This window comes from Remersonia thermophila, chromosome 5 (genome assembly GCF_042764415.1).
Source record: "Remersonia thermophila strain ATCC 22073 chromosome 5, whole genome shotgun sequence".
Classification (NCBI taxonomy): domain Eukaryota; kingdom Fungi; phylum Ascomycota; class Sordariomycetes; order Sordariales; family Chaetomiaceae; genus Remersonia; species Remersonia thermophila.
The window spans coordinates 2761559-2774732 of NC_092221.1; the positions used below are offsets into that span (position 1 = coordinate 2761559).

Here is a 13174-nt window from a genome sequence, read left to right on the forward strand (position 1 = left end):
TGCATCGACCAAACGACACCGCCAACCTGGAAGTTGCCTAGGCTGGGCGATGATGGCAGGTCAGGGCTTGTGGCCGTGGCATTGGGCCCAGCGGCGAGCCGCTCGCCGTCCCTCCCTGGCTCGAAATCAACTCACCAGGTCAGACAGCATCGGCGACGGCACGTTCCCAGAGGTTTGCCTCTTCGCCGCAGGACCCGGCATCATCTCTCTCATCGCAACTGCCGCCCGCTGGATCCTTACATACACCCAGATGACCTGCACCCAGCCCTACAGCTTCCGCTCGTCTAGGATCCACGAGCTCGTTCACCGACTTTGACCTCGGCGCCGCCTGGACACGCCTCCTGCACCACCTAGGATGTGCCGGCTCCCCTTCCTGCTGGTACCACACACGCATGCAGACGGACAGCAAGAGGGCCTACTGCGTACACCACCTGGATTGCGCCTTTCCCAGGGTCTGGTCCCGCTTCTTCAGCAACCAAACACAGGCCGGTCCAGGCCAGACTACGTAATGCCATCCCGTTACACACGCACACGCGCACTCGACAGGCCATGTTTCCGCGATGTGCTTGCGCAGCTCACCTGCAGGAGTTGAACCCTCAAGCCCACCCCCTCGACCCGCGTTCCGATGCACCGGCTCAAGTGAGATGTCAATGGATCGGGACAAGCCACCCAGCAACCCGACGTCCCACAGCGTTGCCAAGCCAGCCTCCCTCCCTCTCGCGCCGCCTGTGTCGTACACGGTCGAGGAAAAACTGGGGCTGCTGTTTGTCGACTCAACGGCTCACAACAAGTTTCATAGCGCTGCCTCGTGTTGTAGCTGATGGAGGCAGTCCGCCGCTACCTCGGATACATGACCCGTGTCCTGCAGCCAGATCCCCATGGAGGTGTACCGCGTGCTCCCAGGAGCACAACCGCACGCTGCCGCACCATGGGCAGGGTCGGTCATCCGCGCATGAACGGAACCCTCCAGAGGCCCCCGAGTTGCCCACGGCACAGCAGGATCTGACTCGAGCAGTACGTAAACAAGACGTAAATAAGCCGACGGCGAAAGCGATGGCCTCGCCTCTTGCAACAAACACAGCACCTCAAACAGGTAGGTAGGAGAGCCCGTACACGGCCGCTAAGGGATGCCTCCCCCCGGACAGGCCGCTCCTTGACCTGCCCGGTGCCCCGTCTCTAGGTCCGATGACCTGAGGGCTGGGGGTCCCCCGATTCGACGGGTGATCTTTGCCCGGCCAAGGTTGCAGTCTGGTGTCTGGATCAGCCCGTCGTGTCGTGCTTTGGTGCCCCGTACGGTAGTGTTGATTCCACGCAAAGCCCACCACTCGCACATACCACACCACGTGATGAACGACCGAGACAATGAGCCCATTGTCGATCTTTTTTTTTTTTTTTTTTGCGGATTGCGCCAGCCTCTTTCCTCATGACCGGCCCGACCCAAGGATTGGAATCTGGGGATAAGACAATCACGTGAGCACTTCGGGCAGGGGAGGCAGGTCAGACAAGCTGCTCGACAGCTTCTGGGTGGCAGGGTAACGGGGAGAGGAAAGCCACAGCAGAACTCCCTGTCGGGTGATCTGATCTAACGCAGTACTCTCATTCCCTCAAACTGCCCGACTTTCCCCATAGGTATCGAGCACCTTGATGGGCATCTCATCATGCATTGATAATGCATTCTATATATGTCGATGGATTGGCAGCTCCTCGAACCATTTTTGCACCCCAGCCTCTCTCCAACGTGGCCGACTTGACTTGACCGAGTCCACCACCCCTAGGTGAGGGAGGGAGGGAGGTTGCTAAGTTGGGAGAGATACGCAAAAAGGTGTGGAGCACGGAGGACGAGGGAGGGAGGGGGGCAACTGCTTCTCTCCTCCTCTGTTGTGCGACGCTAGGAGGAGGCGGACTTCCTGTGCTTCCTGCTGATGATCATGCAGTTCTACCGCTCCCCCATGGTCCTCAACGCAAGAAATCCGTTGTTGTCTTGGGAAGGTCGTGTCCAGCGAAGGTGACCGGTGGAGAGCACGATGCATGACGAGCCGCCCCCCGCCCCCCCTACCTACAATCAGCACAGCCATAGACGCAATCATTCCGTTCATCATGAGCATCGTACCGCGTCCTTTTCCGCCTCCATGGCGGAACATTACGTTGCCAAGTAGATTGAACGAAACGAGCTCAGGATTTCTAGAGGGGGGTGGTGAAAGATGTCCTCCTCACATGGATCATTGCTCCACGGATGCTGTCGAGGAGGATCGCCACCCAGGAGAATCCTTGATTTTCGGGCCCTCGTGGAGGGGGGGAAGGAGAACGTCATTTGGGGCTGTGTTTATCTCCCCGACCCAAGGAAGGCTTCCGGGAAAAGCCATCTACGCGTGGTCTAGAAGCCGTCCGAGTAAGGACGAAAGAACCCCATCGAAATCGCATGACGTTGCTGGTCTGCCCGACGACCCAATTGGCCGCGCCGAGGACGAGATTCGACTCCGGCCCCCTTCCTTCGGCCCAGCTCCATGCATTTACATCACCGCTGGGTCCTCTCTGCTGTCTCGGTACGGCGTACAGAGCACAGAGTACAGATACAGGGGGAGCGTATCGGGGCCCTGACAGTTTGCACTGTGTTCGGCACACACAGTACTACAAGCACAGTCGTGTCGCCAATGGCGGGGGGAATGGGATTGGGTCTCCGACATCGAGCAGGCCTGGACAAAGCCCAACCCCCCTCCCACCTCCCCCCTTTCCAGGCCAAGGCGGCCCCAATTCGGTTGGTGAGGACCGACCTACAGGCCGGGGTTCTGTTGGAGAGAGTTCCCTAGGTACCGTAGGTAGGTCCGGACCCGGTCCGGGTGGGGCTCGCCGGGAGGCCGGAGCTTGGCAGGCCGAAGGAATCGTGAAAAAGGGCCGCAAGGGAGCTTCATGGATCCTCATGAGCATGTCCTTGAGCATGTCGTTGAACATGGTACTGTCAGAATGCTCGGGTCATGCCAAAGAGTTCAAATATTTTTTTCCTGTGACCGGCGTATGCAGAACAAGTCTTCATGGCTGCTCGTTGGCACGCTCGTTTTGCGGGGACTCTCTGCCTGCCAGTGTCAGGAATGGACAAGACAGGACGAGACCTAATGGATGGGAAACAACAGGACCTGGCCAATCCAACCCCGGCGGCACGTCTTACGGAATATGCCTATGGGAATGTTAAAAACACGGGCTACATTGACGCCTTTTTTTTTTTTTTTTTGGTTCTGTTCACAAGCTGAACCTGTTGGTCTGGAGAGGGCGGGTGCCGTGAGAATGTCACGACCGAGACGCGGGGGTGGATCAGGGGCTCCTGGCGGTGATGTGTTTGCATCAACCTAGGCCCGGCATCCACCGAGTTGAGCGTCACGGCCCGTGGCTGTTCGGCGCTTACAAGTGACTCCCGTCGCGATGCGATCTGCAGCTTCTCAAGCGCTCAGAAGCCTTGTCGAAGTTCATCTGTCGTGGGCCACCTGATGTTCCATTTGGTCGTCCGAGGCCGACCCGACAAGGTGGACACGGGCTGCCAAGGCTCCGATCGCAGATGACAGCCGTGACAGGTGGTGGGTGGATGGGCTCAAGCACTGCGTCCAGCCCGTCGCAGGGTGTCTCAAGCCCCTGCATTTCTACACCTTTCGGCGCAGGACGGCTCCAATGCCAACTCGACCAATCTCGACCGATGTCCCTACCCAAGACATGATGGAGGAAGGTCAGGCACCTAACCAACGATTGTGTCTTCCAACGATGACGTCTAGTTATGCTGTCCAAGCGTGCTGCCCGGGCGTCTCCGGTCCAGCCGGGGCGAGGCGCTGTTTGGGCATTGAGATTGGACGGTCGCACCCGGCATCGCCACATGCACCAGCGCACAGCCGGGCCGTCGTGGGGCTCGGAGAGATCTACTATACTACTAAGATCTCACCTCCGCTGCACCACCATCACCACCACTACACCACCACCACCACGACGCGGCTGGAACTTTGAGCTCGGATGACTTCAAGTCTCATCGAGAGGGCTCTTTTTTTCACCGCCCATCCAGCAAGCGCATACATCGTAGTGCGTCGAGGATTTGACATTTCATGTGCATAATCGAGCCAGGCCCATATCACCCGCTTGTGCATGTCGCCCGCACGTGTGCCAAGCATAGCCTCTGACGAGGATCTTCTCGCGACCGTTTCATCGACCCCGATCTGCACTTTGACTTCACGCTGAGACCAACAAGACTCCGATGCACCCCGGACCGGCCCCGTCCATCCGGTTCGACGAATCTTGACTGCGACCATCCTTTTCTCTGTCGAGCTTTGATCCTGGCATCTCTCTCCTACCACCACCTCTCGATCCAGGATTCAACCGAGGTCTCCATCGCCCTCAGGTACGCGCCGATGCGCCAGTTTTTGTTCTATGATTGCATCACGCCTCTTCGGCCAAAGACAGTCCCGCTCCCTTCCTGCTCGCTCTCCTCTCGTGCATGCTGGACGCCCCACGTATCCACTCTTGAACGCATCCAATCTGGCCATCCTCACCGCCGAGCCTGAACGATGGCGACTGACCTGATGTCCAGCGGCGCCTACCCACAACCGCCAAGCTACTCCTCGCACCAGCAAAGAACGCCAAAGCTCTCCGTGTCGTCCCTGTACGACCGGCCGTCCATGGCCTCTCTCTCGCCCAACCCGCCGCCCCAACCGGCCCAGCCGGGCTTCAGCACCGGCCTCTCCACCGTCAGCAAAAGCCCGCTCTCGACGCTGAACCTGGATTTCCTCCGCGCGGTCACCGAGAAGAGGACGACACGAGGTGAGCAGGCTTCGTCGCAAGGGGCACGGGGAAGCTATGTGCTGAGCATCTGGGTGAGGTGCTGATCTCCCCGTCCAGATGGCCGACCGCAGAAGCGGCGAGGCCCCAAGCCAGACAGCAAGCCGGCCTTGACCCGGCGGCAGGAGCTTAACCGGCAAGCCCAAAGGTGAGCGAACCCCGGCGCTCGGGATCTCCCGCTTTTTTCCCAGCGTTGTAACTCAACCCCTGCCCCGCAGAACCCACCGTGAGCGCAAGGAGCTCTACATCAAAGCGCTCGAGGACGAGGTCCTGCGTCTCAAGGAGCTCTTCAGCAACATCTGCCACGAGCGGGAGCGCCTTGCGGAGGAGAACCAACAGCTCCGCACCCTCCTCGCCCAGAACGGCATCCCCGTGGCCGGCAGCAGCGTGCTAGACGATGCCATCAGCAACCCCAGCGCCGCCAGCGCCGCCGGCGGGTACTCGCCCAGCAGCATGGCGGCGAGCAGCAGCAGCTACCGAGGCGGGCCTGCCAGCAGCAACACCACCGCCCTCACGCCGCCGCCGCTGTCGGCAAGCAGCCACAGCCAGGGGCGCGGCGGCGGCATCTCGCCGCACAGCGCGACGTACCCGCCGCTGCCGCAGGGCCAACTGGAGTTCTACTCAAGCCCCGGGCAGCAGCAGCAGCAGCAGCAGCAACAGCAGGGCGGCGGCGGCGTCGGCGTCGGCGGAGCGAACGGCGGAAGCCCGCCGCCGCAGAACCCGAACCCGGCGCTGGACTACGAGCAGGCGGGGATCGATTTTGTCCTGACGTAAGAGCGACCCGCCTTCTCTCCGTTCCCCGAATCCTTTCTTTGATGTCCAGGAACACCGCAACAACCTCTCGAGAACATGCTGACGTCTCCAACCCCCCCTCCCCAGGCTCGAAAAGCCCTGCATGAACCACCTCCCCTGGATGCTCGAGCGGGGCGCCGCCACGGGCATCCGCGAGCCCTGCGGCCACGCGCTCATGGCCTCGTGCCCGCCCGAGCCTTTCTCGGAGCTCTCGCCCGACATCCCCTTTGGCCAGGTCCAGACGACGGCCTCCGCCGCCACCCACGGCCACGGACACGGCCACGGACACGGCCAGCAGCAGGGCCAGCAGGGCCAGCAGGGTCAGCCGGGTCAGCAGCAAGGGCCCGAGCCAGGCAACGCCACGTGGACGCTCAGCAAGGGCGACCTGGCGACGCTGCTCGACCTGAGCCGGCGGCTGGATCTGGACGGCGAGATCACGCCGGTCATGGCGTGGGGCATGGTGCTGGCGCACCCGCGGTTGGGGGAGCTGCGGGAGGAGGATTTTGTGAGGCTGGCCGAGGAGCTGAAGGGCAAGGTCCGGTGTTATGGGTATGTGGTCTTTTTTTTTTTTTTTCTGCTACCTCGCTCGTAAAACTAACGTTTTGCTCTTTCAGGTTTGGTGCTGTTATGGAGGAGTTCGAGGTGCGCGATGCGCTGGAGAATATCTTTTCCATGAAGCAGGAGTTTGGGATGGCGTACTGAGAGGGGGGCGGGCCGAGCTGGCTCATGGCCCTTGTTTTTCTTTTTTTTCTCTTTTTTTTGGCTCTCTTTTGTTCGGTTTTACCCCGTTCCGTTTCGCTTCTTTCCATTCCTTGTCTCCATGCACATGTATGCTTGGAGAAATCCCGTGTTTTTTTTTTTTTTCCTCTCTGTTATTTTTCTTTTTCTTCTTTTTCTTTGGAACTGAGAAAGAGGGGCGTTTCTTGGGGTTTGTTTTGGGACTGGATGGAAAGGGTGGAAGTGGATGGGACTGGAGGACATGATATCGTGGATTTTTTTTTCAAGAGTTGTTTGAAATGGACGCTTGGACACAGAGGATCAATGCAGAACCAACCATATCAGGTTGGCTTTCATGTAGTTACTGAGAAGACGAGAGGCTCTTTGGCAAGAGAGCGAGTGTTGAGTCTTCAAGTTGGGTATTGGGAGGCTGCCGACGGAAATCCCGCACTGTCTTTTCCCACGGTGCAGCCCCACTGCGCGCACACCCCACCAACAAGAGAATTTCGAGAGTCCAAAATCAAAGAAAAACAACCTTTGTCAACCAACTGCCAACAACCACCCCCTGGTCGCTTGGTCGACCCATTTTCAGCCCGTATCTCGATCCGGCCCAGTTTCTCTGCCGACCGATCGAATCACCGGTATACAAAGTTCGAATCTCTCGAGGGAACAAGCTCGACAAGATGGCGTCCATTGTCGATCTCATCAACTCGCTCCCGGAGCCCGACACCACCTGGGGGCCTTCCGTCACCACCGAAACCACCCTGAATGGCGTCCCCTACGCCCCCTTCTCCAAGAGCGACAAGCTTGGCCGCATGGCCGACTGGTCGGATGCCAAGGACGGCCGCGACGGCCGTGGCAGGCAACAGTATAACCGCAACTACCGAGGTGCGTTGGACTTTTGGTGTTGATGCCGGGCTCGTTTGTGCGGGCGCGGCGGGGTTGTTGGAGGGTGGAGCCCGCGGGCCACCCGTGGAAAACCAAACGCTGACCGCGCTACCCATCCACAGACCAGCAGGTGTACGGTGCCGGCTCCGCGTCGCTCTTCGTGGCCCCGGCGGCCGAGGACGAGGCCTCCTTCTCGCTCGTGTCCAACGTTCGCGACACCGGCAAGAGCCGCTTCGGGCGCGGCGCCATCTTCACCCGCGGGCGCACCCAGCGGGGCGGTGCCCGGACCGACGGCCGCGCCGGCGGCGGCCGTGCTCAGCTCCAGCGTTCGGGCCGCGGCGGCCAGCAGTACGGCGGCGGCTACGACGGCCGCGGCGGCGCGCGCTCGGGCGCCCGCGGCCGCCGCTTCGGCTGGAAGGACTACGACAAGCCGCAGCGCCTGCGCGACTCGTCCGTCACCATCCGCCCGGAGTGGAAGCTCCTCGAGGAGATTGACTTTAACCGCCTCGGCAAGCTCAACCTCGAGGCCGACGAGGGCGAGGATCTCGATGGCTACAGCTACGGCTTCCTCTACTACTACGACCGCTCGTACGACAAGCCGGCGGTCAAGTCGGCCGAGCGCAGGCTGGCGCCGGTGGACCGCTCGGTCTACAACGTGACGACGTCGCGCGACCCCGTCATCCAGGAGCTCGCCGAGAAGGAGGAGGCCACCATCTTCGCCGCCGACAACATCCTGTCGATGCTCATGTGCGCCCCGCGGTCCGTCTACCCCTGGGACATCATCATCCGCAAGCAGGGCAACAAGGTGTTCCTCGACAAGCGCGACGGCGCCGCCATCGACCTGGTCACGGTCAACGAGAACGCCGCCGACGCGCCCCTCGACGCCGCCGACGGCTCCAAGGACTCCATCAACCAGCCCTCGGCGCTCGCCGCCGAGGCCACCTTCATCAACCACAACTTCCCCAACCAGGTGGTGCTGGAGAGCGCCAACCAAAAGGTCAACATGGCGCACGAGAACCCCTTCCACACGGCCGAGGAGGCGGACCCGCTGGCGTCCAAGGCGTACAAGTACCGCCGCTTCGACCTGTCGACGAGCGAGGAGGACCCCATGTACCTCATCGTGCGCACGGAGCTCGACGCCGTCCAGAAGAACGCCATCAACGGCGAGAACCAGTTCCTGACGGTGCACGCGCTCAACGAGTGGGATCCCAAGGCTCAGGGCAGCGGCGGCGCCCTGGACTGGCGCTCCAAGCTCGTGACGCAGCGCGGTGCCGTGGTGGCCACCGAGATGAAGAACAACTCGTGCAAGCTGGCCCGCTGGACCGTGCAGAGCATCCTGGCCAAGGCGGATGTGATGAAGCTTGGGTGAGTTCCTTTTTTTTTTTTTCTTTTTCCTCGCCTTTCCCGTGCCTGAATGTATGGGTTGAACTTTCCTGGCTGACGACTTTCCCCTCTCCACAGCTTCGTCTCTCGCGTCAACCCCAAGGCCAACGACAAGCACGTCGTCCTCGGCGTGGTTGGGTGGAAGCCGCGCGACTTTGCCAACCAGATGAACCTGCAGCTGTCCAACGGCTGGGGTATCGTGCGCACCATCGCCGACATGTGCCTGCAGCGCGACGACGGAAAGTACGTCCTGGTCAAGGATCCCAACAAGAACATCCTGCGCCTGTACGAGACGGGGGCCGACGAGCCGGACGATGATGAGGAGGTGGCCGAGGAGGAGGGGGTTGAGGAGGCTGTGGAGGAGTAAAGGGCAGACTGCCGACTTGGGAAGGGGAGTAGACAGTACCACTAGGTCTAGGGAAAAGAGAAAATACAGCCTGGACTGCCGTCGGGTCCGAAATGAGGCTCGCATTCATGGCACATTTTCTTCAAGCTTCTGATCCAGGGACGGCCTATATTCCAAGAACTTGAATGTGTTTTTGTGCAACGACGGCCTTGAGGCTTTATTGAGTGTTCTCTCTGTCGGATTTGATCACAAAAGCATAAGCAGAGCATGCCTGAATGTTGGGCAGCTGGGAACCAGTTAATTGCTTCACGTGATCACGCGGGGATCAGTGGCGCTCCACGCCCCGCCAAATCGCGTCTCCGCTGAAGTTCCGGCGGATCCAACTTTTTTGCACCTTTTTTGATGCTCGATTGCCTCCCCCCAATCCTTGGGCCGCTCGACATTGACCTTGAGCACCGCCACTCCGTCCTCAACCGTGTAGAGACATAGACACCCTCATCTCCTTTCCATTTCCATGTGGGAGTATTAACCATGGCCCCGATTGCCAAACAAAGACCGACGACGACGACGAAACAGAAGCCCAGATTCTCCCAGACCCGCTTGACAACGACGCTCTCCTCTTCCTCGTCGTCGTCGAACAATCCGAAGCCCAAGCCGAAGCCTGTCACCCCAACCCGAACCCCCTTCTCGGTCGCTGCCGGCAGCGCGGGAAGGACAAAGGCCAAGCCGAACCAGAGCATCCTCAACTTCTTTCAAAAGGCCCCGCGACCGGAGGAGGGGTTGTTTATTGACGGGCCTGCCGCGGATGCGGATCCTGATGTGGATGCCGACGGGGAACAAAATGGAGAGGGGACCGCCGAGGCTGCAGACGGAACATTGCAACAAGATGTGAACGGCGAGGAGACGAGACAAGAGGAGGAAGAGAGCTCGCGTGCCGTAGTGTCACGCCCTTTGCCCGGCGTTGCCAAAACCGACGAGCCTGGGGATGATGACGACGACGACGACGACGACGAGATGCGTTTCAACGAACGCGGCGGGTCGGTCAAGAGACGGCGGCTGGACCCTGCTGTCGTGGAAAACGGGGCCGACGATGGCGATGGCGGGAAGGAAGCCTCCGATTCGAGCACGCCGACGGCGCCTGCCGCAGCCAAGAGGAGGGCGGGGAACCCGTTCTTGGACGACTCGGACTCGGACTCAGACGCAAACTCGGACTCGGGTTCGGATGACGATTGCGAAGGCGACACGACCGAGGGCAAGGACGCGAATAAGAAAAACAACCACCAGCCGGGAATAGCGGCGATGTCAAGGGTGAGATTGCCGCATTCCGTGCTTCATTATGATGTTGATGATGATGATATTGGGGGTGGTGGTGGTGGTGGTGGTGGTGGCGGTGGTGGGGTGGATGGCGGGGTCGGTGATGAGAATGCGAGCACCAAGGAGAGATCGGCCGGGCTTACCAATGGGACGACCACTTCCAGGAGGACGCTACCGCTGCTCGGGGATAACAACCGCGACCGCAACGATGGCGACAACGCTTGTGGCGATGTGGGGAACGTGTTCCACAGCAACGGCGACAGCGATGACTTTACGGCCGATGAGCTTCGCATCATGCGCGAGATGGAAGAGCAAGTCAGAATGGAGCTGGAAGGAAATGGCGAGGACGACGATGATAACGCGGCAGGATGTGAGCGCGAGGGTCTTGGGGCGGATGACGACAACATCGACGACGACGAAGGCATGGTTGAGTGCTGTCCCATCTGCGGCGGCAGCTTCGCCGGGACAACGCCGGACCGGGCCACAGCACACGTCAATGCCTGTCTGGACGGCAACCCGACACCCCTCCTGCCGAAGCCTCCCGACAGCACTGAGGAGCGTGAGGCCTCTGCCGCCGCAGAAGCAGCAGCAGCAGCAGCAGCAAAGCGGTCGGCTCGAGCGGCGATTCCCAGGCCCGGACAGGCGAACCCGATCCGCCTCGGCGACACGGCGGCAGAGGGACCGTCAGCCTTTGCCCGGCTCATGTCGGGACACGCCGAAGACACGGCCTGGGCCACGGCGGCGGCGGCCGAAGCGGCATCCAAGGGCCTGCCGGCATACAAGAGGACCTGTCCATTCTACAAGATCATGCCGGGCTTCTCCATCTGCGTGGACGCGTTCCGGTACGGCGCCGTCGAGGGCTGCAAGGCGTACTTCCTCAGCCATTTCCACAGCGATCATTACGTGGGCTTGAGCGCCAGCTGGACACACGGCCCCATCTACTGCAGCAAGGTCACCGCCGCGCTGGTCAAGTCGCAGCTCAAGACGGCCGACAAGTACGTCGTCGAGCTCGAGTTCGAAAAGACCGTTCCCATCCCCGGCACCGACGCCACCGTCACCATGATCCCCGCCAACCACTGTCCTGGCAGCTCTTTGTTTCTGTTCGAGAAGACCCTGAACGGACGGCTGCAGCGGATCCTGCACTGCGGCGACTTCCGCGCGTGTCCGGCCCACGTTGAGCATCCCAAGCTTCGCCCGGAGCTCCTCGACGCCGTCACGGGCCGCGCTCGGCAGCAAAAGATCGACGTCTGCTACCTCGACACCACCTATCTCAACCCGCGCTACTCGTTTCCCCCGCAAAGCGACGTGGTCAACGCCTGCGCCGAGCTGTGCAAGCTCCTCAACGACGGCCTCCTCGCGGGCGACGACACGGAATGGAAAGCCTTGCTCCGCCGACCGCGCGGCGGCGGGCCTCAGACGAACAGGGACGTGAGCAAGTTCTTTCTCTCCGCCTCGGCCTCGGCCTCTTCCACCAAACAGCAGCCCCCTTCTCCTGCTCCTCCTCCCCACCCACCTGCTCCCGCCGCCGCCGCCGCCGCCGATCACAACAACAAACCCAACGCGTTCGCCGCCCTCAACGGCCGCCCTCACAACCCCAACCGCCTCCTCGTCGTCTGCGGCACCTACAGCATCGGCAAGGAACGCCTCTGCCTGGCCGTCGCCAAGGCGCTCGGCACGCGCATCTACGCCGCGCCCGCCAAGCTGCGCATGTGCCGCCAGCTCGACGACCCGGAGCTGACCGCCCTGCTGACGTCCGACCCGGCCGAGGCGCAGGTCCACATGCAAAGCCTCATGGAGATCGGGCCCGACACGCTGGCCGAGTATCTCGCCGGGTACAAGGCGAAGGGGTGGTTTGGCAAGGTGGTGGGGTTCAAGCCGTCTGGGTGGAACTACCGGCCTGCTGGGGCCGGGGCGGCAGCGGCGGCGGGCTTGGGTTTGGGGAGCGGCGGTGGCGGGAACGGGAATGGGAGCGGAGGCAGCGGCGGAAGCAGCAGCAGCAGCAGCATAGGCGCCAACCTCGCCCCGTCGGCGCTGCCAACGACGCAGCTCCTCCACGGCCCGCTCTGGCGACCCAGGTTTACACGGCGCGATCTCGTCCCGCAACGCGGTGGTGGTGGCGGCGGCAACGGCGGCGGCAACGGCAAGAAACCCGCCGGAAACCCCGCCGGCGACGTGCTCTGCTTCTCGGTCCCCTACAGCGAGCACTCGAGCTTCCGCGAGCTGGCCCTCTTCCTCATGGCGCTGCGCATCGAGCGCGTCGTGCCGACGGTGAATGTCGGCAGCGAGGCGAGCCGGAAGAGGATGAAGGGCTGGATCGACCGGTGGGTGGGGGAGAGGAGGAAGGGCGGGCTTGTCAGGGTTGGTCGCGAGGCCGCAGGCGACGAGGGGGCGAGGGGGGCGAGGGGGCGAGGGGAGCCGAGGCGAGCTGTGGAACGGGAAGGGTGGGAAGGGCGGGGTGGTGCGCTGGTGAAGATACTTGGAAACATTGAACCGTTGGGTACGTGGCGCGGCGATTGGCTTGGCTGGTCGTGTTGCCTAGCTTGCCATGACGTTTCCAGCGAGCTCAAAGAGACGCAAAAGCTCATGACGGCCCCTTGGGGCTTGCTGTGTGGCCGTGACGGCCGTGAGCTCTCCGATGAGAAAGATACCCGGTACCCACGATCGATCAACCCCTTGCGTGGCACGCTAGAGTAGTGTTGGAGCTGTAAGGAGAGGAAACCCGGGACAACAATTTTACTGTCTGATTACTTCATGATCACCCAACGGCTCATCTCCTCTGGACACGGCAAAGTAAGGCACCGAGATTACCCACCCGAACATGCCTTGCACGCAAACAGTCGAGCACACAAACTTAAAGGGCTCTCTCGGAAACGTCAACACTCGAGTGATATATTCGGATCATAACAGCTATTTCGCCATGCCAAT

The 13174-nt window shown here is 61.4% G+C and overlaps 3 protein-coding genes across 3 annotated transcripts; all 3 read left to right on the top strand.

Moving 5' to 3' along the window:
* Positions 1 to 4649: 4649 nt before the first annotated feature.
* Positions 4650 to 6303, top strand: VTJ83DRAFT_5987 (uncharacterized protein; the record flags this gene model as incomplete). Its single annotated transcript, XM_071012647.1, has 5 exons — positions 4650 to 4791; positions 4870 to 4957; positions 5028 to 5579; positions 5689 to 6150; positions 6216 to 6303. The coding sequence occupies 5 exons, from the start codon at positions 4650 to 4652 to the stop codon at positions 6301 to 6303; spliced, it is 1332 nt and encodes a 443-aa protein (XP_070865362.1).
* A 698-nt stretch (positions 6304 to 7001) lies between these two features.
* Positions 7002 to 8956, top strand: VTJ83DRAFT_5988 (uncharacterized protein; the record flags this gene model as incomplete). Its single annotated transcript, XM_071012648.1, has 3 exons — positions 7002 to 7206; positions 7329 to 8571; positions 8668 to 8956. 3 exons carry the CDS (start codon positions 7002 to 7004, stop codon positions 8954 to 8956), a joined length of 1737 nt encoding a protein of 578 aa, XP_070865363.1.
* Positions 8957 to 9466: 510 nt separating this feature from the next.
* VTJ83DRAFT_5989 (uncharacterized protein) lies at positions 9467 to 12943 on the top strand (the record flags this gene model as incomplete). Its single annotated transcript, XM_071012649.1, has 2 exons — positions 9467 to 10236; positions 10414 to 12943. The coding sequence occupies 2 exons, from the start codon at positions 9467 to 9469 to the stop codon at positions 12941 to 12943; spliced, it is 3300 nt and encodes a 1099-aa protein (XP_070865364.1).
* Positions 12944 to 13174: the final 231 nt, after the last annotated feature.